Source organism: Pongo abelii, chromosome X, assembly GCF_028885655.2.
Source record: "Pongo abelii isolate AG06213 chromosome X, NHGRI_mPonAbe1-v2.0_pri, whole genome shotgun sequence".
Lineage (NCBI taxonomy): Eukaryota > Metazoa > Chordata > Mammalia > Primates > Hominidae > Pongo > Pongo abelii.
This window is the reverse complement of record NC_072008.2, coordinates 48,020,424-48,044,682: the sequence shown is the minus strand read 5'-3', so window position 1 is coordinate 48,044,682 and position 24,259 is coordinate 48,020,424. Positions and strand designations below refer to the sequence as shown.

The 24,259-nt window shown below is 48.6% G+C and overlaps 2 protein-coding genes across 5 annotated transcripts; both read left to right on the top strand.

Annotated features, from left to right (window-relative positions):
• The first annotated feature begins 519 nt into the window (after positions 1-519).
• UXT (ubiquitously expressed prefoldin like chaperone) lies at positions 520-7,708 on the top strand. Its single transcript, XM_009234788.3, has 6 exons — positions 520-653; positions 1,616-1,697; positions 1,840-1,907; positions 2,189-2,296; positions 7,360-7,423; positions 7,609-7,708. The coding sequence occupies exons 1-6, from the start codon at positions 520-522 to the stop codon at positions 7,660-7,662; spliced, it is 510 nt and encodes a 169-aa protein (XP_009233063.1). The 3' UTR covers positions 7,663-7,708.
• A 1,182-nt stretch (positions 7,709-8,890) lies between these two features.
• On the top strand, positions 8,891-24,048 carry ELK1 (ETS transcription factor ELK1). 4 transcript variants are annotated; one of them, XM_054544168.2, is made up of 7 exons: positions 8,894-9,115; positions 9,506-9,611; positions 18,026-18,297; positions 20,197-20,640; positions 21,360-21,791; positions 22,429-22,530; positions 22,616-24,048. In XM_054544168.2, the coding sequence occupies exons 3-7, from the start codon at positions 18,088-18,090 to the stop codon at positions 22,712-22,714; spliced, it is 1,287 nt and encodes a 428-aa protein (XP_054400143.1). In that variant the 5' UTR covers positions 8,894-9,115; positions 9,506-9,611; positions 18,026-18,087; the 3' UTR covers positions 22,715-24,048. The 4 variants fall into 4 exon arrangements, with proteins under 4 accessions (XP_054400144.1, XP_054400143.1, XP_024096761.1 ...); XM_009234786.4 differs by having other exon boundaries at positions 9,099-9,115; positions 18,054-18,297; XM_054544169.2 differs by lacking the exon at positions 9,506-9,611 and having other exon boundaries at positions 8,891-9,115.
• Positions 24,049-24,259: the final 211 nt, after the last annotated feature.

Here is a 24,259-nt window from a genome sequence, read left to right as displayed (position 1 = left end):
CTTCACTTCCTCTCTCTACCTCCACCTGTGCGTCACGCCTACCTTAGAACCCGCCAAATCCCGTTAAATCCCACCCCCACCAGCCACGCACGGTCTCCATAGGCTCCAGGAGCCGCTTTTGCAGTCCCCCATTGGCCGGTTTATTGCCAGACGGCCCCTGCTCCCACGCCCTAGTCTTCTTTGATCTCCTCGGATTCCGTGAAGCCCCGCCCTTCTCTTCTCCCCTATGGCCCGTCTTCTTCCACTCAGGCCCGCCCCTCCCCAACTGGCTATTTGGTTGGCCAGCGCGCTTGCCACTTACGTCATTCACCCGCGCCACCCGGAAGCCGCGGTTCCTACCAACCGTTCTTATTGCTGGCGGCCCTGAGGTAAAGGCCGCGCTTGGGTGTCCCTGGGTGGCCGGGTCCCCGAGTTGGGAGGGGCGGAAGGCTGAACCTTCAGCTTGAGCCGGACAAGCCGATTCCCAGCGTTGAGAGGGTAGAGATGAACTGTGTGTGAGGCCAAACTGGAGCGGTCAACATGGTCTTCCCCCTCCCCACTCCCCAGGAGCCCATCATGGCGACGCCCCCTAAGCGGCGGGCGGTGGAGGCCACGGGGGAGAAAGTGCTGCGCTACGAGACATTCATCAGTGACGTGCTGCAGCGGGACTTGCGGTGAGTGACAGTGCGGGGGGCGGGGCGTTTGGAACATTCCACGTGGTGGGTGGGGCGTTCAAAGTTAGGGCCAACCCTTTGGATTGGCGGGCGAGGCGTTCAGAGTCCGGCCCCGCGCTCCTTGGAGCGAGAAGTGGGGACAACATCCGAGGTGCAGTTTGGCTGGGACGTGGCGTTCATCGCAGGGGGCGTGTCAGCGCATGCGCGGCCTCCAATGTTTAACGGATTAAGGCTTGTTTTCTGGAGCCACAGTTCTCGGGTTCGAATCCTGGCTCGGACATTCTTCAGCCTTGTGAATACGTCCTACCTCGCCTTTCTGTGCCCTATAAACTACTCTTCTGTGAAATGGGGAGTTTTCTGGAACCTTCCCCATGTAGTGGTTTGGAGTTTTTTATGTGTCCCATCTTTGTAAAGAATTTAGCATGGATGCCTGAAACATAGTAGAGGTTCAGTGAGTGTGAAGAAATATTATTGCAATCTTTGTTAATCTAAGCAGGAAATAAGGTGTTCAGAACTAGGACTATGAGCGTCCTAAAAGAGATGGAGGATTTTTCTAGGGTGAGGATGGGACATTATGATTGGAGTTCAGTATTGGGAGTGTAATAATAGTAATAATAGCTAACACGTATATAGAGTTTACCATTTGGTAGGCATTATTCTAGATGCTTTGTAGTAAATGCTTATTTAATCCTAATGACTCTACAAGGTAATACTGTCATCTGTATTTTATAAATGGGGAAACTGAGTCCCAAACAGGTTATTTACTTGCCAAAGTCACTATCTGTAAAGGATAGAGCCCAAATCCAAACCCAGGCAGTCTGACCCAGAGCCCAAAATTAACTTATGCACTAAAAAGCCTTTTCAGTGTATGGTGACATGAGAGTCTCAGAGGGTCATGATATGAGGTATACTAGGAGGAATGGGGCTGCCTATTGGTCACCATTGTACTTTCGTCCCATCAGAAAGGTGCTGGACCATCGAGACAAGGTATATGAGCAGCTGGCCAAATACCTTCAACTAAGAAATGTCATTGAGCGACTCCAGGTAAAGACTATGGGATTGGGTACCATTTTTTTGGTATGTGTGGGCAAGGGAGGGAAATGGGAAGAGAGACTCCAGACCCAAATCTGTCACCTGACCTAAGAGTTCACCACTGACCCCTACCTCTTTTTCCCTGGCCCCACAGGAAGCTAAGCACTCGGAGTTATATATGCAGGTGGATTTGGGCTGTAACTTCTTCGTTGACACAGTGGTGTGAGTGTCTACCCGCCCCTCTGAGCCCACAGGGTTCAGCTTACCCCTTCCCTCATGCAACATATATTTTTTTGAGTATCTTCTATGTACCAGGCACTATGCGAGATTTTATATTCCAGTAGGATATAAGCTAGGTGCTGGGGATGTGACAGTGAATAAAATAGGACAAAATCCCTGCCTTCCCAGAGCCTCAATTTGGGGAAGGGTGGGGAGCAAAACATAAACTATGCTAAACAGTGATAAGGACTTCTCCCCACTTCCTCTAACCTCTCTTTCCTCAGCCCAGATACTTCACGCATCTATGTGGCCCTGGGATATGGTTTTTTCCTGGAGTTGACATTGGCAGAAGCTCTCAAGTTCATTGATCGTAAGAGCTCTCTCCTCACAGAGTAAGTCCATTCCATGAGGATAGTGTGTAAAAACACCACCATTTCCAACACTCTTCTCCCTTTACCCATGGCTGCCTGGAATGATACTTAAGGACTCATCTCCCCTCCACTTCAGAGCTGGGGCTGAAGAAATGGGGTTGCAAAGCCCATGTGTAGCACATAATAAGCACTCAAAAAATGATATTTGTATTGTTCATTCACGCAAACATTTATTGGGCATCTTCTGTATGGCAGGCACTGTGCTTAGCAGTGGGAATGCAGCAGTGAACAAGACAGAAGAGTTCCTTGAAGGCTTACAATCTAGAAGAACTATACTGTTGTACATAAATACAATTATGACCAGATCCATGAGGTCTCAGCCTGTTAGAATTGGTAACAAGAAAACTAGTTACCTATGATTTCACTTCCTGCTAATTTTACTATTCATTCACTGTGTTCCTGCCACACTCACCTTCACATGCTTCTTTCAACACCCTAAGAATGATCCCACCACAGGGATATTGCCGTAGCTGTTCTCTCTGCCTGCACTGCTCTTTTCCCCAGTACCCACATGGCTTCCTTTCTCCTCACTCACTCATCTTGCTTAAATGTCACTTCCTCAACGAGGCCCTCTGTAACCTAACTTTCAAATTACAGCCCCTGGCATGCTTGATTCCCCTCCTTCTACTTTTTTTCTACTAACACTTATCACCCCCTAATATTTACTATGTAATTTCTTTCTTTCTCATGTTGTCTCCTCCAATTAGAATGTAAGTTTTACAAAGGGGGAGATTTGGTTTATTCCCTTATACCCAGGTGACTAGAGTAGTACAAGCATATAGTAGACACTCTGTGTTTTTGTTTTTAAGAGATGGTGTCTCGCTGTGTTGCCCAGGCTGGAATGCAGTGACTGTTTACAGCTGCGATCATAGCATACTACATCCTCAAACTCCTGGGCTCAAGCAGTCCCCTTGCTTCAGCCTGCCAAGTAACTGGGACTACAGGCGCACCGCTGTACCTGGCTTTGTGTTTGTTGAAATAATTTGAAAGGGTATGCTGGAAGCAAATTAAAGTGGTTATTGAAGCAGATCTGTGTTGGGGGTGATGGGGAGATAAAGTGTGGGCTCCAGTTGAGTTTAAGGCAGGAGTGTCCAATCTTTTGGTTTCCGTAGGCCACACTGGGAGATTTGTCTTGGGCCATACATAAAATACACTAATGCTAATGATAGCTGATGAGCTAAAAGAAAAAAAAAAGTTGCAAAAAAAATCACATAATGTTTTAAGAAAGTTTATGAATTTGTGTTGGGCTGCATTCAAAACCGTCCTGGACCACATGTGGCCCACTGGTTGCGGGTTGGACAAGCTTGATTTACAGTTTTGTGCAGGGAAGGGCAGTTGGGAGCATAGATGAGGGATTTGAAATGTAGCTAGGGAAGGCCTCCCAGAGGAAGGGACATTTGAATCATTTGACTGAGTGACGAAGCCATGGGGCTATCTGGCAAAGAGCATTCCTGGCAAGAGGAATAGTGTGCCTGGCATGCTAGTGAAACTACCAAGAGAGGTGAGCTTGGTTTCAATGGAATGAGCATGGGGGCACTGAGCAATACACTTAGATTAACAACATCTCACAAGTGTACCATTGATTTAAACTTCTTTGTTGGTTATGTTTATGTCTGTTCCTACATTCATTTTTTCCAGAGTTGCCTCCCTTAGAGTTTCAGTAATTTTTATCTTTTCAAACCTTTCCAGCCATGGGAAGGACTAGCAGGTGTTAGTGGACCCAAAAGAACCTCAGACCTGCTGAGATTTCTGATTCTTGGTGTTCAGACCAATTAGCAAATAGTTTAATTAAACGGCTTGCTTTCATGGTCAACACAATTCTGAACTGGTGATCATTTAGACCAAGTCCAATTTGTTTGTTTTTGAGATGGAATTTTGCTCTTGTCACCCAGGCTGGAGTGCAGTGGTGCGATCTTGGCTCACTGCAACCTCTGCCTCCTGGGCTTAAGGGATTCTTCTGCCTCAGCCTCCCAAGTAGCTGGGACTACAGGCACCCACCACCACTCCCGGCTAATTTTTGTATTTTTAGTAGAGACAGGGTTTTGCCATGTTGGCCAGGCTGGTCTCAAACTCCGACCTCAGGTGATCTGCCCACCTCAGCCTCCCAAAGTGCTGGGATTGCAGGTGTGAGCTACCGCGCCCAGCTGAAGTTCAGTTTGTATAAGAAGGCTTTCCTTGTTATGTCACAGGATTCCTGAGCCTATCAAATAGATTTTAATGTTTTGAGACTCCACGTACTTCCCCAAAATGAAGTATTTAAATTGTCAGTGCCTGCCCCCTTGCCTGGTCTTTTTGATGTACTGACCTGGTCTGTTAGTGTGATGAAAAATATGGTTGACTCTTACTGCTTTATTGTACTTAGTAGGATTGTCTAGAAGTTTAATTTTTCTAAGAGATGAGGATTTGAGTCTATGTAGCTGGCTCTCTTTAAAATATTTGGTTACTTGGGATATACTTTGAACTAACTTTCTGGTCATTTTATGTGATCAAAAGTGTCAGTTCTTCCTGTTCTTAGTATATTTCTTTGTTTGGGAAGTGGAAGGGGTGAAATCTGTATATTCTTTCCTGATGACACGGAAAGGAGTACACATCCACATCTCATGAATAGACATGTAATTATAGAAGAAACAGCCTAACGGCTGGGCGCGGTGGCTCACGCCTGTAATCCCAGCACTTTGGGAGGCCGAGGCGGGTGGATCACGAGGTCAGGAGTTCAAGACCAGCCTGTCCAAGATGGTGAAACCCCGTCTCTACTAAAAGTACAAAAAATTAGCCGGGAACGGTGGCAGGCGCCTGTAATCCCAGCTACTTAGGAGGCTGAGGCAGGAGAATCATTTGAACTCGGAGGGTGGAGGTTGCAGTGAGCCGAGATCACGCCACTGCACTCCAGCCTGGGCGACAGAGTGAGACTCCGTCTCAAAAAAAAAAAAAAAGAAACAGCTTAACCATATGACTATTCACACTGCCTTACATACTAAATCAGTAGTAATTTGCTTCTCACATAGCAAACAAAAATAAATCAGTAGTAATAAACATATCCCTTTTATGTTACAGCTAGCATTTGGTGAACTCTGTATTTTTCTCCCTTTTAAAGTGTTGAACTCATAGGTTTTCATAAGGTAAGCTTATACCATTAACTAATTTTGTTCTCTTTTTTGATGTTCAAATTGTCCCTTAGGAGCTGATCAGGTTCATTCTTCTGTTCTTTAAGCATTACCCCCAGAATATTCTTGAAAGTATTCTTGCTCTCTGGCAACAACACCCATACTTCATTTATTTCCTGTCCCTAAACATACACTCAACCAACTTCAGGTTCCTTTGAATGGAGTAGTCACTTATTCATTCAACATACGTTGGGTGCCTCCTCTGTGCCACACACTGTTCTGGTCCCTGGGGATACAGCAGGAAACAAAAAAGACCAAAATCTGCCCTCATACAGCTGACATTCTAGTCAGGGGAGACAAACAATAAACAAATGAATGATGTAATATGTCAGATGTTGACAGTGCTATGGAGAAAGCATATCATGGAGATCAGAAGTATTACCTGCAATGGAACAGTCGTGATTTTAAGAAGAATGGCTGACTGGATGTGTGAAGTGTGAGAGAGAGGAGTCCAGGTTTTTGGCTGAGCAACTGGAAGGATGGAGTTGCCATTATCTGAGATGGAGAAGATAGGGGAGGAGTAGATTTGGAGGGGAAGGTCAGGAGTTTAGTCTGGAACCTGTTAAGTATGAGGCACTTATTAAACACTGAAGTGGATTTTTAGAAGATGTCATTAAAACTCCTAGTCAAGTTCAGGAGAGAGTTCTGGGCTAGAAATAAAAATGTGGGAGATATTGGTATATACATGGGTTCATACTACTTTTTTTTTCCAATTTAACATCCTATCTTATTGCTCTCTACTTTTCCAACAGTATTTAGTTTCATTTACCCCTCAAACTGACTCCTACATTGACAGCACAATAAAATCCACATTCCTTATTATATCAAGACCCTGTGTGATCTAACCTCCTCCTACCTCTTGGACCTTGTCTTAGGCCACTTTCCCTCACCACTCACTTAATTTCTAACACTCTGACCTCACTGCTTCTCAAACAGCTCTTTGTTGCCTCTTGTCCTTTTTGTGAAATAGGCCTTCCTACTGCTTAACCATTAGGCATTCTTCAGTTCCTTCTCATTCTTTATTCTTGAGAAAGGCCTTCCTTGACCCTTTATATCAATTAGGATTCTTTTGGGTGAGATCTGATCCAAACTGGCTTAGAGAAAAGGAGTCAACTGACTGGTTCATGTAATTCAACCTCCTTCCTCTGCCGCAACCTTCCCTTGGCTCCCATCTCACTTAAGGTCAAAGCCAGGGTCCTTACCATGGCCTTGTAGGCTTCACACAGTCTGTCTCCCTCATTACCTCTCTGACCTCACCTCTTACATTCCCCCTTCACTTATTCTTCTCCAGCCAGAGTGGCCTCTTTGCTGCACCTCAAACATGCCAGGCACACTCCCACCTCAGTGCCTTTGTGTTTGCTGCCCCTTGTGTGTGGAACACATCCTCCATATAGCCACACTACTCAAAATTCACTGTCTTTTAAGTCTTTACTCAAATGCTTCTCAGTGAAGCCATCCCTGAGCCTTCTATTTAAAATTGCAGCCCCCCACTCCTGTACTCCTTATTATCTCTCATTTTTAATTTTTTTTATTGTAGTTAGAACCATCTGACACAACATAGCTTTTATTCCATTGGTTTTTTTGTATGCCTTTCTTTACAAGAATTTGAAGTCCATCAGGCCGGGAGTTTTGTTTGTTGTGTTTGCTGCTATCTCCCAGTGCTTAAAATTGCCTGGCATACAGTAGGCATTTAATAATCTTTGAATCAGTGAAAACCAGATGGTGGCTTGGCATTTCTGCATAGGAATGAGCCAGGTGGAAATCATCCAGGATATATGTAGATCTTGAAGTGATAAGGAAGGGTCATCCTCATAGTCATAAGTGGGGCCCATTTTGCCCTTTCTTGTTTCTTTTCTCTAGGCTCAGCAACAGCCTCACCAAGGACTCCATGAATATCAAAGCCCATATCCACATGTTGCTAGAGGTGAGAGCAGCTCACCCCACTACCAGACTCTGTGTTTAGGGTGGTGACCTGAAGAAGGGAGAGAGCAAAAGAAGGGAAGGACCATCTTTCCCTCTAAACTGGAGTCAAGGGAGGGAGGTCAGAGCAAGCCTAGGGGCGTAACCCAGACTCAGTCTTTGTTCAATCTCTTCTGTCCTCTTTTTCAGGGGCTTAGAGAACTACAAGGCCTGCAGAATTTCCCAGAGAAGCCTCACCATTGACTTCTTCCCCCCATCCTCAGACATTAAAGAGCCTGAATGCCTTTGAGTCACATGGCCCTTCTTTTTCCCCATAAACCCTGCTGGTTGCCACGGGGGCCTGTTCCTAGGGCACAAAGTTACTGAGAGACCCAGAGATCCAGTCTCTCTGTGGAACCTCTAAAATGCCCCAGCAGTCCTGCCTCCAGCCTGTTGCCTGGCAGTATTTGCCAGTTGACCTTATGCACTGCCCTCTCTTCTGTCATCTTGGCAACCTGGGCCCCCCACCTCACCCTTTCTTCCATTCCTTTTCCTAGACACCACCCTTTGAATTGCCATAGAGAATGGGCCAATTCATGGTGGAGGTTTGTTCATTCCCACAACAATCAAAGGGCCCTAAGGTTTACCCTTTCACACACCCAATCATTTCCCAGGTACCCTAAATTACACCCAAACTCTTAACTCAGCCCTAGCCCCTGCTTCTAAGTGGTTCCAGCTTCCAATGGGCACAGACCTGGATCCCGCTCCCCCTAGTCCGGCCCCTATTCTAGGTTGAGTCCAGCCTCCGCCAATCAACGCAGAGCCAGGTTCCTCCCCTTTTTAACTCTGGCCGCAGTTCAACCCTGCCCTCTGAAGGCATTTCGTTTCTGCCACTCAGTGCTCCTTCGTGTGCCTGACAGCCATCCTGCCCTCCTACCTCCGCTGTGTTCTAAATTCGTCTTCTACCTAGCTCTATGGTCTTCTCTAACCATAGAGTTGCCCTGCCCACCTACGCGGAGCCCAGCCTGACCCACTCCCGCCGGCTGCTACGCCCATTTCTATACAAGTCCTGCTTCCGCGGAGCAGCGTGGCGTGCGGCACCGCCCCCTTGGTGTTTTGGCAGAGGTCTAGAAGTCCCTCATCCGCCAATCAGAGAAAAACAGGGCCACCCACCCCCGTCCTTGGAGGCTGTCTTCCCTCAATCCCATGTAAGCCAATCAGTGTGAGGCGGACCCCCGCCCCCCACCCCCGACACAGGCCCCGAGCCTCGTTAGTTGCTCACAGTCCGTCAGTCCTTGAGCCAATCGGCGTGGAGCACCGGGAAGGCCGAACGCGCCTCCTCGGGACTCCAGTGGCCGTGAGCGTTCCATCATTTCCCCTTAGGCCAATCACGGCACAGCTCTGTGGGGAAGGGCCAGTCCCCCAACCTCTCAAGGCCTTGCGGCCGATTAATAGCGCTTTGGCCAATCAGCGAGCGGCGGGACATTGGGCTCCTCCTCCCCGGGCCCACGTGAGCTGTAGGGAAACGCAGGGGCGGCTTCTAGGTGCTGCCGCCGCCGCCGCCGCCGCCGCCGTCGCCGTCGCCACCACCACCACCACCACCACCGCCTCCACCGCCGCCTCGGAACCCAGGCCTGGGGGGCGGTGGGGCCGCGTATGGAGCCCCCGCCCCCCGGAGCTGCCAAAATTGCCAACGCCACCGCCACGCTACGCACAGGTGAGCTCTGGGCCTGGAGGGTGGAGGGCCCAGTCGGTGACCCCACGTATCCTTCCCGCCCCCGCGCAGAGGATGTGGCTTGGCCGGTGGCCTGCTGGTGTTCGACTCCCCGCCGCCACCACCACGGCTGGTGGACCTGCGTGTGGCATTCCTCAAGCCCTTCGTCCCTTGTAGTGGATCTGACCGTGGCCTAACCTCCCCCTCCCGTTGTATAATGGATCGGTCTGCGTGCTTATGTTTTTCCCCACGCCAACTTAGGGTGGACTCGTCCATAGGCTTTCCCCCTACCCCCACCCGCCCCCCACCCACCCCCACTTATAGGGAGCTAGCCTGTGACAGTGTTCAGCCCCCTTAATAGTAGGTGTATCTGAGTGTTTGGATTTCTCCTAGCCTCAACTTTCAGGAGACCCGTCCGTGGCCTTATTTATTCCACTCCTCCTGTACATCGTAGCGAATCAATCCGTGGCGCCGCACTCCTCCGCATCCCTCTTTAACAGTGAGTCTACCTGAGTTTGTATTCCTGCCTCCTCCAGTCCCCCAATGCATCAGCCCATGGCTTTTTTCAGAACCACCCCCCCGCCACCACCGCCACCACCATTTTATAGTGGATCAGTGTTCATGTTTGGATTCACGTCCCTTTAGCTATCAGTCTATTGCCCTATCTGTCTTCTCTTTTTCGTAGACTGTCGCTCTAGCCCCTGGGGTTCTCTCTTCTTTTTAATAGTGGGTCAGTTTAGTGCTTTATATCTCCCTATTTTCAGTAGCTCAGTCCATAGCCTTTTCCCTCTCTGCTTTGAATCAGTCTGTGTGATGGCTTTTCTCTCCCCTCACTGTGGTGCAGGAGTCTGTAAGGTTTTCTGCTCCCCTTCCCCTCAGACGATGAGCCTCATCACCCCTCCCTTTGCAGTGGATCTGTTCATTGGCCTTCCTCCCCCACACCCCTGTATGCTTGCACCGTCCCCCGCATACCCTCCCGTGAGTCCAGTGCTTTGTAATTGGGGAAGGTCGGCCGTGTACTTTCAATTTCCTTCTTTTTTTTCCCCCTTCCCAGAAGAGAACGTGCTGATCCTCTTTTCCTTGTGGTGGAGCACTGTATGGCCTTCCCTGTCCTCCACCTCTTAATAGTGGGTCAGCCTGGTCACACTCGTAACCACAAAGACGTTCTGCCTCACTACAATAAGTGAATACATTAGCGCCAGTGATGATAGTAATGCCAATAGGAGCTAGCGTTTATTGAGCACCTGCCGTATATCAGGCAGAGTGTTTCATATGAATGAGTTCCCTTAATCCTCACCACAACCCCATGTGATAGGTAGTGAGGGAGATGGGCCTTAGGGAGGTTAAATTCCTTACTCAAAGGTGGCCCAGGAAGTACTCAGGACACAGGATAATTTTTGAGGCTCCCCTCTTAGATCCCATCCCACCCCACGTGAGGCCTCAGTCCTTAAAAACCAAATTAGTTCTCACCTCCAAGCTTTTGTTCTTGCTGTTCCCTCTGCCTGCAGAGCAGTCTTCATTCCTCACCTTCTCTCAGCACCCACCCAGCCCCCAATCCCAGCAGCTGTGTGACCTTAGATGAGTGATTTAACCACTTCCTCTCTGTGCCTTTTTCTTCATTTGTGAAATGGGGGATCAGAACTAGAATCTCTTCCAGTGTAAATAAATATTACCTGTGAATTAATGGTAAAACAAGTAACCTTTCTAGCATTACCGCCTATACCTTCCCACCCCCTTACTGTGCTCCAGCCACACTGGTTCCACCACACAGCTCCTCAAACATAGCAGGCATGGGCCAGCCTCAGGGCCTTTGCATTGGCTGTTCTTTGTGCCTTGAACACCACCCCCAGATCTCTGCATGGTTCCTTTCAGCACTCTGTTCAAATACCAACCCCCAAAGGATGTTTACCACACTGTGGTGTGTGGAATGTAGTATAAAAAGATACATGTATGAAAGATGTTTCTAAGAATGCCAGTTTATATATGAGTAAGGGTTTTCCTCCTTTTAAATGGATGTGTTCACAAGACTGAGGTACGTAATATGCTCTGTAAAGGCACAGGTATAAAAGCTGTTTCTAAGAGTGCTAGTTGTATATGTGAATAAGGACTGTGTTGTTGCATTGAAAGAATGTGTTCACAAAACTGTGGTGTGTAGCTGGGCACAGGGGTGTGCACTTATAGTCCCAGCTACTCGGGAGGCTGAGGTGGGAGGATCGCTTCAGCCCAGGAGTTCCAGGCCAGCCTGGGCAATATAGTGAGATCCCTGTTGCTGAAAAAAAGCCCTAAAAACAACCACTGTGGTGTGTGTAATACACTCTCCTAAAGGCACAGGCGTAAAAGATGTTTCTAAGAGTGATTTGATTTTGTTGTACCTGGGTAGTGTTATTTCATTAAAGATTGATTGTCACACCATGGTGCTTGGAATATACTATATAAAGGCACATGTATAAAAAAGAAGTTCCTAACAGTGCTACTTGTAAAAACAAAAAAAAGTCAACCCCTCCCTGACCATCTGAAGCTGCACACCCAGCAGAGCTCAAGCCAGGTCCCTGCTTTGTCCCGTTGCCCTTTATCACTGTCTGACACACTGTGTGGGTTACTTGTTTGTTGTCTGTCTCTCCGCATTAGAATGTGAGTCCCATGAGGACTCAGTTTTTGTCTGCTCATTCACTGCTATGTCTCCAGCAACTGAAAATGTACCAGGTAAACAGCAGATGCTCAATAAGAATTTATCCCATGAATAAATGGGAAAAAGATAATTTGAGACACCAGTGTAGGGGTCAGATGGGGAAGAAGAAGGGATATGAGAGGTAATTAGTTGGGACTGTTCCTGCAACCAACCTTTACTGAGCCCCTCATGAGTACCAGGCACTCTTCTAGGTGCTGGAATATGGCAAGGAATGAAACAGGCCGAAATATCTGTGCTTGTGGAGCAGACATTTATTAAAAGTTGGGGAGGCTGGGCGCAGTGCCTCACACCTGTAATCCTAGCACTTTGGGAGGCCGAGGTGGGTAGATTGCCTGAGCTCAGGAGTTCGAGACCAGCCTGGGCATCATGGTGAAACCCCGTCTCTACTAAAATACAAAAAAATTAGCTGGGTGTGGCGGCATGCACCTGTAATCCCAGTTACTTGGGAGGCTGAGGCAGGAGAATTGCTTGAACCCAGGAGGCGGAGGTTGTAGTGAGCCAAGATTGCACCACTGCACTCCAGCCTGGGTGACAGCAAGACTGTCTCAAAAAAAAAAAAAAAAAACAACAACAACAACAAAAAAAACCAAGTTGGGGAGACAGACTATGTGAACAAAATAAATAAGTAAAATTAGCATAATAGACAAATGCTGATAAGAAATAATGAAATAGGGCAGGTAGGAATCGAGTATTGGGGTGGTTGAAATCTTAGGCATACGGAAGGTGACTCTTGAATTAGGGCCTCACAGTGGAGAGGGAGGGAGCCTTAATGTCTAGGGGAAGAGCATACCAGGCAGAAGGAAGTGCCAGTGCAGAGGCCCTGAGGTGGGATGGTGCCTGCCATGTTCAAGGAACATCAAGGCGGCCAGTGTGGCTGGAGCAGAGTGCGGGGAGGGGTAGAAGGTGAGGTCACATGGTGATGGGAGCCAGATAGTGCAGGTGATACATAGGATAGGATTGCAGGGGCAGGGGGAGAAGGATGACACGCTAGCTAATAGCTAATATCTGTGGAGTATCTGCCACACATCAGAGGCACTTTTCTGTTCAAATACCAACCCCCAAAGGATGTTTACCACACGGTGGTGCCTGGAATGCAGTACAAAAAGATACATGTATCAAAGATATTTCTAAGAATGCCAGTTTATATATGAATAAGGATTTTCCTCGTTTTCAAAAGAATGTGTTCACAAAACTGATGTATGTAATATGCTCTGTGAAGGCACAGGTATAAAAGCTGTTTCTAAGAGTGCTAGTTGTATATGTGAATAAGGACTGTGTTGTTGCATTGAAAGAATGTGTTCACAAAACTGTGGTGTGTAGCTGGGCGCAGAGGCTGAGGTGAGAGGATCACTTGAGCCCAGGAGTTCCAGGCCAGCCTGGGCAACATAGTAAGATCCCCGTCTCCGAAAAAAAACCCAAAAAATAACCACTGTGGTGTGCGTAATACACTCTCCTAAAGGCACAGGCGTAAAAGATGTTTCTAAGAGTGATTTGATTTTCTTGTACCTGGGTAGTGTTATTTCAGTAAATATTCATTGTTAAACACTATGGTGCTTGGAATATACTATACAAAGGCACATGTATAAAAAAGAAGTTCCTAACAATGCTACTTGTAAAAACAAACAAAAGAAAAAGTCAACCCCTCAAGTCTTTTACAGAAGTATTTTACAGAATTGACACAGTTAATCCTCACAGAAGCCTTGGAGGGTAGGTGTACTTTTGAGAATATTTGACTTTGAGAGTAAAATATCCCCATTTTACAGATGAGGAAACAAGCACAGAGAGGCTGAGTAACTTGCTCAGGGTAACCTTGAGCCAGAATAGCGAGAACAGGGGCAGAGGAACATAAGGCTGAAGACTCAGAAAGAAGAACAGATTTGCAAGGGCATGCAAGTTATTTGGCACCTTTGATCACACAGAGGAAGAATGAATTCTTCCTGGAATGCGATGATTGTGTAATTGAGTCCATGAAGTGAGGGAAGAGCTCTCCCTGCGGGGAGAGCAGCCCGTGCTTACCCTCAGAGGTTAGAACTGTCTCGGGAACGGTAGATAGTTCAGGGTGGCTGCCTCAGAGCCTTTGTACATGCCGTTCGCTCCGCCTGAAGGCCCTCCCCCACAGAGGGCAGCCTGGCTTGCTACCTCCCCTCCTTCAGGCCAGGTGTCACTTCCTTGGGGAAGAACTCCTTGTACACCCTGTGTAAAAACAGCATTCCTGTCACTCTCTAGGATCTTACCCTTCTCTGTTTCTCTTCATGGAGAACTGGTGGTGTAAGGCGATTGCTCACTAGAGCCAAACCACTTAGGTTTTGAATTCCGGCTCTGCCAACTTCCAGCTGTGTGACTTGGGGCAGGTTACTTCTCTGTACCTCCATTGCCTCATGTGGAAAATGGGGGAAATGATAATCCCCACCCTTTAATGGTGGTTTGAGGATTCAATGAGTTAAATGATTCAAAGAGTGTGCAGCCCACGGTAAGGATCGTATGCCTGGCTTGCATTTTTAAATTATTAAAATGTATTCATAGCATACCCGTAGATGTCTGACAGGCCTCTGAAACTGACCATCTCCAAAACTGGCCTGACCCCCCTCAAAACTTACTCTCCTGCAAGGCTCCCACCTCAGCTGACCATAATGCTGTCCTTGGGGGTGATTAGGCCACAAACCTAGACTCACCCTGGACCCTTCTCTCACCTCCCCCAGGCATGCTATCTGTCAGCAAGTCCTATTCTGTGTTCAGGCTTTCTCCAGACCCCAGCTACTTCTCTCCAGCCCCACTGCTACCATCATCTACCGCAGTGGCTTCTTCAGCCCCGACAGTCTGTTCTTCTCACAACCGCCAGGGGGATCCTGTTGAAATCTCAGTCACAGCCTGTCATCCGTCTGTTCACAACCCTCTTGTGGCTCCTGTCTCACTCAACATCCTGACAGCACCCGAAAAAGCCTGGCTTAGTCTGGCCCCTGTCACTCTGTTCTCCTCTCCCGCTGCCTCCCTCCTCTCCCCCGAACCCATGCCGGCCTCCTCTCCCCATGTCACCTGCCAGGCACTCTCCATCCTTGGGCCCTTCACACCGGCTGCCGCTTCCACCTGGCTTGCTGCTCTCAGATACTCACGAGCTCAGTTCCTTTACCTCCTTTTGGTCTCTGCCCAGTTGTCCCCTCCTTGGTGACTACTCTCCCCTGACTCTCCATGTGAAAGTAACAGCTCTCCCCTGCTTGATTTTTTCCCCATAACCCTTACCACCATCCGACGCACTCTTGTACGTTTGCCTTGTTTCTCATCTGCCTTCCCTGCTAAGATGTGAGCTCCTCTGGAGCAGGGATTGTTGTCTGTTGCGTTCTCGACTGTATCCGCAGCACCTGGCCCACAGTAGGCACTCACCAAATGCTTGCTAAGTGAAGGAGATGGAAAGAAGTAAACATATCCAAGCAAGGCAGATTACTAGAACTCTTATGAGGGGTCAAGTGGGAGAAATAAAATACAAAGCCCTGTGTGCTATTGAAGCTGGAAGCCCACCATCACCTTTCACTTAGCTGATAAGTTCTGTTGCAGCCGAAAGAAGAACTGGTAAAATTGCCTGTCTTTGCCACCAGGAGTCACTCTGAACTCTTTGGACTTCTGAAATAAGCCTGCCTGCAAAACAAATTCAGTGAGGTCTCTGGTGACAGGACTGTCTAATCGGACACTTCATGGCTTTGTGACTTGTATAATTGAACAGGAAGCTCATGTTTATTTCCAGTTTGCTCTCAGGAAAGAAAGCAGTAATGGGGTGACAGGGAGGATCCTATTCTTTGAGGGACATGCTGAGAGGGAACAGTCGGTGTGAGGGGCCGTTTAGCCTAATGGTGAAACACTTAGTCAACTGGAACCTGACTGCCTGGCTCCAAATGCTGGCTCTGCCACATGTGGCCTGTGGAAGGTATGGAGACATTTGTGCCTCCGCTGCCTCATTTATAAGTTAATGACAGGAAGACTACCTACTTCTCAGAGGCATGATCAGGGATAAATAAGTCAATGTCCATTTAAAAAAAAACAGTACAGGTGTACATGCCCTTACCCAAAACCCCTGGGGCCAGATGTGTTTCAGAATTTCCATTTCTTCACATTTCAGAAAGGTAACATGATGCATATACGATGTTACATAACACCCCTTAGTAAGCTCTGTAATCGGCTGTGTTCATATTTCTGCAGCAAAATGTATGAACACTCGCACTAAGTGAGAATCAATAAAGACCAGAAAGGACCTTGTTTCATTTCAAATCAGGTTTTGCTGCCAAAAGAGTTATAAGAAGCTTTCTGCCTTTAGAGTATTTTGGATTTTGGAATGGCAGATAAGGGACTATGAACAAATCAGAAACTAATATTTAGAGCTTATCATGCACCTCAGGCATATAATATTTAATCTGTACAATATCTCTATGAACTAGGTATTGTTATCCCCATTTTACCAATGGGCATATCATTATCCCTGTTTTACACATGAGAAAATTGAGGTACAAAGAGGTTAAAGAATATCAGCCAAGCATGGTGCCTCATGCCTGTAATCCTAGCACTTTAGGAGGCCAGGGAGAGAGGATTGCTTGAGCCCGGGAGTTCAAGAACAGCCTGGGCAACATAGTGAGACCCCATTTCTTAAAAAAAGAAAAAGAATATGCCCAGGGTCACACAGCTAATAAGTGGCAGAACCAGGATTCAAACACTGGCAGTCTGGCCCTAGTGCCTGGGCAGTTGTCCAGCAGGCCATATTGCCTCCCTGCTTAGAACAGTGCCTGATGTGTATTAAGCTCTCAATAGATGTTAATTATTGCTGTCATCAAGAAAGAGAATATTCAGGGCCGAGCACAGTATCTCACACCTGTAATCCCAGCACTTTGGGAAGCCAAGGTGGGAGATGGGTGGATCACTTGAGGTCAGGAGTTCGAGACCAGCCTGGCCAACATGGTGAAACCATGTCTCTACTAAAAATACAAAAATTAGCCAGGCGTGGTGGTGGGTACCTGTAATCCCAGCTATGTGGGAGGCTGAGGCATGAGAATCACTTGAACCTGGGAGGCAGAGGTTGCAGTGAGTCAAGATTGTGCCACTGTACTGCGCTCCAGCCTGGGCAGCAGAGAGAGACTCCATCTCAAAAAAAAAGAACGAGAACATTCAGGGACAGTAACAGGACAGAGAGATCAGGCATCAGGCATTCATTCAGTTTTAGGACAACTTCATAAAGGAAAGGACCTTTGGGCTGGGACTTGAAAGATAAGAAAGACTGCTAGGCAGAAGAAGGAAGCCCCACGTGGAGTGAGCAGCCTTCGCAAGGGTCTGGCAAAAAAAAGAACCTCCTGAAAAACTTGACATTGATATGGTAGAAGATACAGATAATGTTCAAATGAGAAGGATGGAATAGTTTTCTATTCTTGCTGTAATAAATAATCACAAATTTAGCTGCTTAAAACAACACATTTGTTATCTTACAGTTCTGTAGGTCAGAAGTCCCACACTGGTCTCAGCTGAAATCAAGGTATTGGCAGGGTTGCGTTCCTTCTGGAGGCTTTAGGGGAAAATCCATTTCCTGCTCATTCAGGTTGTTGGCAGAATCCAATTCCTTGAGATTGTAGGACTGAAGTCCCTGTTTCCTTACTGTCTGTCAGCTGACAGCCATTCCCAGCTTTAACAGGCTGCCCACAGTCCTTGGCTCTGAGCCCTCTTCCTCCATCTTCAAAGCCAACAATGGCAGATTGAGTCCCTCTCACATTTTGAATCTCCCCTGCCTCTTCGGTCATTACATCTCTGAACTACCTTTCTTTCTCCATCATCTGCTTTTCATAGCTCATATGATTAGATTGAATTTAATCAAATAATCCAGAAATAATCTCCCTGTCTTAGGGTTTGTAACCTTAATTTCATCTGCAAAGTTCCTTTCTGCTATGTAGTGTAAATAACATACAGGTTCCAAGGATTAGGATGCGGAGCAGGGGTGGCATCATTTGGCCTACCACAGTCTGCCCTCTGACCCCCACAGATTCACATTTGTTTCACAGCAAAATACATTCACACCATCCTAAGATACCCATGAGTTGTATCCCATCCCAGGGAGCATCCCAAGCAAGACTGGGGAGCTAGAAGTTAGTCTGGGAATGTTTAGGGAATGATGGTAGGGCTTGAGGACAGAGATGGAGAAAAGATGACAAAAAAAGGAATCGTCCTTCCACTGACCTCTGCCCCTCCTATGTCCACAGCCCCTCAACTCAGCTGTTTGCTCTCCAGGTACCCCTGGGATGGCGTGAGCACTCCCCCAGCGATGGACCCATCTGTGACGCTGTGGCAGTTTCTGCTGCAGCTGCTGAGAGAGCAAGGCAATGGCCACATCATCTCCTGGACTTCACGGGATGGTGGTGAATTCAAGCTGGTGGATGCAGAGGAGGTGGCCCGGCTGTGGGGGCTACGCAAGAACAAGACCAACATGAATTACGACAAGCTCAGCCGGGCCTTGCGGTACTACTATGACAAGGTACAGTCTCTCAGACCAGGGCTGGGACCCCCCCTGACATTTATATCAGAGATTTTATTTTGTTTTAATTGCCATAGCTATGACTTTGAAAGCAATGTTAAAATTTATCAGTTTTTAACCCATCCATTGGTACCCTCAGACCAGTATTGGGCCCCTAAACAGTATCTCACCTACTTTCTTGTCTTACTGCTTTGGCGAAAACCATCACTGCATTATTAATATTGACTCTTTCTACTCCCACTCTGAGATCCCCAAAGTGATGCTGCCCTGCCATGCACAACATTTCATTTTCCTGCCATATTCCTATAGCCAACATTTTGAAAACACGGTTAATAATGGCTGGTCCTCATTCTGTCCTCTGGAACCCCTGGACCAGTGCTGGGCTTCCCTAGTTATTTCATAGTCTTCTCTTGTTCCAGAATATTTCATATTCCTAGAATCAAAACCTCCCTGACAGTATTATACCAACTTTTGCTTACTTCATCCTCTGGGACCCCCAACATTTTTAACTAATTATTTTCTTCTCTTATTCCTTAAGCTAAAACCTCTGAAACAACATGTTTAATGCCAACTTCCACACCCTATCTTCTTAAATTCCCAGAGCAGCACTGGTCTACCCCAATATTTATATCAATTGTTTTCATTATCTTATTCCTACAGCTAAAATTTAAAATTTCCCCCATCCTGCCCTCTCAGATCCCCAGGCCACTGCTAGGTTTCTCTTCCCCCCAATATTTATACCAGTTATTTCATTTTCTTAATCCTTCTACTGAAATTTCCCAAACAATATTCATGAATATCCCTTTTTATTCCTCTTCCAAGAAACACAGGCCCACCCTGTGACATATCTGACCAGCACTAAGACTTCCACAGAATGCCCTAATGCCTCTACACTCCTCTTGCCTGCCCCCCAAGAACAGCCCTGGTCATATGCTGCACACTCTTCATAGTTTATGGCATTTATTCCATTTTCATATTTTATTCCTTGAGCTCAACCCTCCAGAACAATATTAGTAATGAGGCTACCTCACTCTGCCCTCTGGGAACACTAGGTCATCTCTGAGACCCACCAGACATGAAAAACCCCAAACATGCTCTGTGACCCACCAAAGCCAGCTTTGATATAGGCCCCCTCCCAATATTTATACCAGTATTTTTAATATTCTTGTCTAATTGCTGTTAGTTACTTCATTTTCTTACCGCTTTAGCTTCAACCTCCACAGTGGTATTAATAATGAGGCCTCCTCACCCTCTCCTCTGCAGTGACCTTGCCCTGTTCACTTCTGTGTCATTAGCTTCAAATAATCCTCTGTATTAATAATTCATCACCCCATCCATCTACATTAATTTACTTTCTTCCAACATTTATATCAGTTACTTCATTTTCTTGTCCTATTGCATTTGCTAGTCTCCAAAACTGTGTCCTGACAGTCACCCACAAGGCCTGGCCCTGGGAACCTCTGGTTCTTGGAGCCAGGAAGCTCCCACACCTACTGCCCTTCGTGGGCCCCATTGTGAAGAGGAGCTACAGTGTGGAGGGAGTGGGAAAATCACATAGACGGACCTGGAGAGTGACAGAGGGAGGCTTGGAAAGGGGTGGATGGGAAGGGGCTTAAAGAAAGAATTATTGTGGAGAGAAGAGAGAAAGGGGAGGAACTGGGGAAGGATATAGATAAGGGGAATCTGGGGGGAGAGGAAAGAGGTAGAAACCAATGGGAGAGGAAATGGGCTGAGAGGGAAACTTACAGAGGAGGGACGGGAAAGCCGGAGAGGGGCAAGTGGGAAAAAAGCCACTAGGAGAAGAGAAACACCACTCCACCCCTCTCCTCCTCCCCTGACACCCTGCCTCCAGCCTGCCCCTTTCCTCTAAGGCCCTCTGTTCCTCTCCTCCCTTCCTAGAACATCATCCGCAAGGTGAGCGGCCAGAAGTTCGTCTACAAGTTTGTGTCCTACCCTGAGGTCGCAGGGTGCTCCACTGAGGACTGCCCGCCCCAGCCAGAGGTGTCTGTTACCTCCACCATGCCAAATGTGGCCCCTGCTGCTGTACATGCCGCCCCAGGAGACACTGCCTCTGGAAAGCCAGGCACACCCAAGGGTGCAGGAATGGCAGGCCCAGGCGGTTTGGCGCGCAGCAGCCGGAACGAGTACATGCGCTCGGGCCTCTATTCCACCTTCACCATCCAGTCTCTGCAGCCGCAGCCACCCCCTCATCCTCGGCCTGCTGTGGTGCTCCCCAATGCAGCTCCTGCAGGGGCAGCAGCGCCCCCCTCGGGGAGCAGGAGCACCAGTCCAAGCCCCTTGGAGGCCTGTCTGGAGGCTGAAGAGGCCGGCTTGCCTCTGCAGGTAAGGACTGGAATATAGAAATTCAGTAAGAGGAGGAGGTAAAGAGGAGGGATGTGTAATCCCCGGATGATGAGGGAGGCTGGTAGAAGAGACATAGCGGTCCTGTTAAAGGAGATAATGGTGGAAGGAAGAACACAGACATCCTCTTAGAAGGAGGGGTGGGGCAGAGAGCTACACAAATCCTGAGACAGAAAGGGGAGAATACTGTGCTACAGTTAGTAGCTGCCGAACATGTAGGTGCCTGGACTATGTTTAATGCACTGGTTCTCACACTCTAGTGCTCATCAGAATCACCTGTAGGGCTTGTTAAACCACAGATTGCCAGGCACACCCCCAGAGTTTCTGAATATGTGGGGCTGGGGAGGGGCCCAATAATTTGTATTTTTAATTTGTTACCAAATGAGGCAGATATTGCTGGTCCAGAGGAAGGTAAATTTTTGAGAACCACTGTTTTAATGAATGAGGATGGTATGCCTCAGATTCCTACCCACTTCAGGTTGTCTCACCCCAAGTCCCCTGTCCCATAGGAGGACCTGCCCCAGAGGAAGCCCTGCTTTCTTGACGAAGTCCTATGTCCGGTTGGAGGACTTGCTCTGATGTGCAGTCATGCCCGAAGTACCAAGTGCCACCTTCCCGGGGAAATCACTGGGTGGCCCACAGGAGAATCCTGTGGCCCCAACAATCCTTACACACCCTCTTTGTGCCTGCTCCTCTCCCAGGTCATCCTGACCCCGCCTGAGGCCCCAAACCTGAAATCGGAAGAGCTGAATGTGGAGCCGGGTTTGGGCCGAGCTTTGCCCCCAGAAGTGAAAGTAGAAGGGCCCAAGGAAGAGTTGGAAGTTGCTGGGGAGAGAGGGTTTGTGCCAGATACCACCAAGGCCGAGCCAGAAGTCCCTCCACAGGAGGGCGTGCCAGCCCGGCTGCCCGCGGTTGTTATGGACACCGCAGGGCAGGCGGGCGGCCACGCGGCTTCCAGCCCTGAGATCTCCCAGCCGCAGAAGGGCCGGAAGCCCCGGGACCTAGAGCTTCCACTCAGCCCGAGCCTGCTAGGTGGGCCGGGACCCGAACGGACCCCAGGATCGGGAAGTGGCTCCGGCCTCCAGGCTCCGGGGCCGGCGCTGACCCCGTCCTTGCTTCCTACGCATACATTGGTGAGTGCCTGCGGAGGGGTGGGGTGTGTGGGCGCCAGCACCAATGGGATTGGCATGTGGCAGGTGAGTGACAGGAATCAGAGGAGGGCGAGTGTGGTTGTCCCTGAAGAGGGTGGAGCCTTCGAGTGTGATTGACTGGGCTGACGCTGGGCTGGAGGGATGGGGTTTGATTAGTGAAGAGCAGGGCTGGAGACTTTTGTGGGTGGGACCGAGGGTCTTTCTGTGGGACTGTTTCTGGGTTGAGGTGTGGCTTAAGGAACCTGAGCAGGGCTTTTTGGTCTGGGATGTGCATATGGGGTTTCATGGGTGGGACGTGAGTTGGAAGTTGACCCTGAGCTGTTGGGATGGTGACTTGAGAGGTTAGAGAGCAGCATTTGGATAGGGTCTTGCGGGTGGTCTTTACCAATGAGGTCTCAGCAACTGAGGGTGGGCTCTCAGGAGTGGGGAGTGGGGGGTGTCTGCAGAGTTTGAGACATCATAGGCATGGCCTCCATGGTTACCATCTAGGTGTGTGCACTTTGGGGAGTGACCTTGGGAGTGTGAGTGGGAAATCTGTGGTGGGGCCGGTACCAAGTCCCTTCCAGCGTCCCACATCTACTCTCTACTCACTTGAGCTCCGACCACCCTCTCCCCACAGACCCCGGTGCTGCTGACACCCAGCTCGCTGCCTCCCAGCATTCACTTCTGGAGCACCCTGAGTCCCATTGCGCCCCGTAGCCCGGCCAAGCTCTCCTTCCAGGTAGGATCCTCTTTCCCCGTTTTGGACAGGGTGAGAGACCCAAGAATGGCCCCCATCTGTGACCTCTCCCTCTTTTTGCCCCCAGTTTCCATCCAGTGGCAGCGCCCAGGTGCACATCCCTTCCATCAGCGTGGATGGCCTCTCGACCCCCGTGGTGCTCTCCCCAGGGCCCCAGAAGCCATGACTACCACCACCACCACCACCACCACCACCACCACCACCACCACCACCACCCCTTCTGGGGTCACTCCATCCATGCTCTCTCCAGCCAGCCATCTCAAGGAGAAACATAGTTCAACTGAAAGACTCATGCTCTGATTGTGGTGGGATGGGGATCCTTGGGAAGAATTACTCCCAAGAGTAACTCTCATTATCTCCTCCACAGAAAACACAGCTTCCACAACTTCTCTGTTTTCTGTCAGTCCCCCAGTGGCCGCCCTTACACGTCTCCTACTTGAATGGTAGGGGCGGTTTATTTATTTATTTTTTGAAGGCCACTGGGAGGAGCCTGACCTAACCTTTTAGGGTGGTTAGGACATCTCCCCCACCTCCCCACTTTTTTCCCCAAGACAAGACAATCGGGGTCTGGCTTGAGAACGACCTTCTTTCTTTATTTCTCAGCCTGCCCTTGGGGAGATGAGGGAGCCCTGTCTGCATTTTCGGATGTGAGTAGAAGAGTTAGTTTGTTTTGTTTTATTATTCCTGGCCATACTCAGGGGTCCAGGAAGAATTTGTACCATTTAATGGGTTGGGAGTCTTGGCCAAGGAAGAATCACACCCTTGGAATAGAAATTTCCACCTCCCCAACCTTTCTCTCAGACAGCTTATCCTTTTCAACCAACTTTTTGGCCAGGGAGGAATGTCCCTTTTCTTCTTCTTCCCCCTGAGAAGCCATTCCTTTGTCTGCCAACCTCCCTGGGGTCCTGCCTGTTTCCTCCCAATGGAGGGTTTTTTTGGGGGGTGGTCCCCGTCTGGGGGGCCCCTCCAGCCAGTACTCCAGGTCTCCCTGTCTCTCCCCCGCTGCCATTTTGATAGTATAATCTATTTTTAAATGGGGCTTTTCAATAGGGGAGAGGGAGTCATCTCTTCCTATATTTGGTGGGGTGGGTGGGAAGGAAGGGATTTAGGGGGGAATCTTCCTGCCGCCTCCCCCCCCCAAGTGTTTATTTTTGATACCAAACGTGTATTTTCAGTTCCCTCCCTCCCAGCCCCCCAATTTCCTGCGGGCGGGTACAAAGGACCCTTTCAATGTCCCTGGAGTTGGGAGGGAGGAATGGGGGACATAAAGCCTGTCCTGTCTCTATTCTAGGCAAGAGAGAGTGGGTTCAAAAGAATCCTGGGCTCACCTGTTAGCGCTGGCCCAGCCCAGGCCTTGGGACCTGGGGGTTGGTGATTTGGGGGACGGTGCTACACTCGTCTCCACTGTTTGTTTTACTTCCCCAAAATGGACCTTTTTTTTTTCTAAAGAGTCCCAGAGAATGGGGAATTGTTCCTGTAAATATATATTTTTCAAAGTGATGCTGGAGGCTGCTGGCACTTTTTCTCTGATGTTGTCGGGACTAGCTGAGCATGACATGCCTGACTGTGTGTGGAGGGTGTGAGGCAGAGGTTGATCGTGAGAGAAACGGTGTGATGGCATGTGTGAGAAACAGTAGTAGGGACTGCATATTGGTAACCATGTGTGTGTCAGAGACGTGGAAAGCTGTGATTGTGTGTGAGAGTGTGCAGA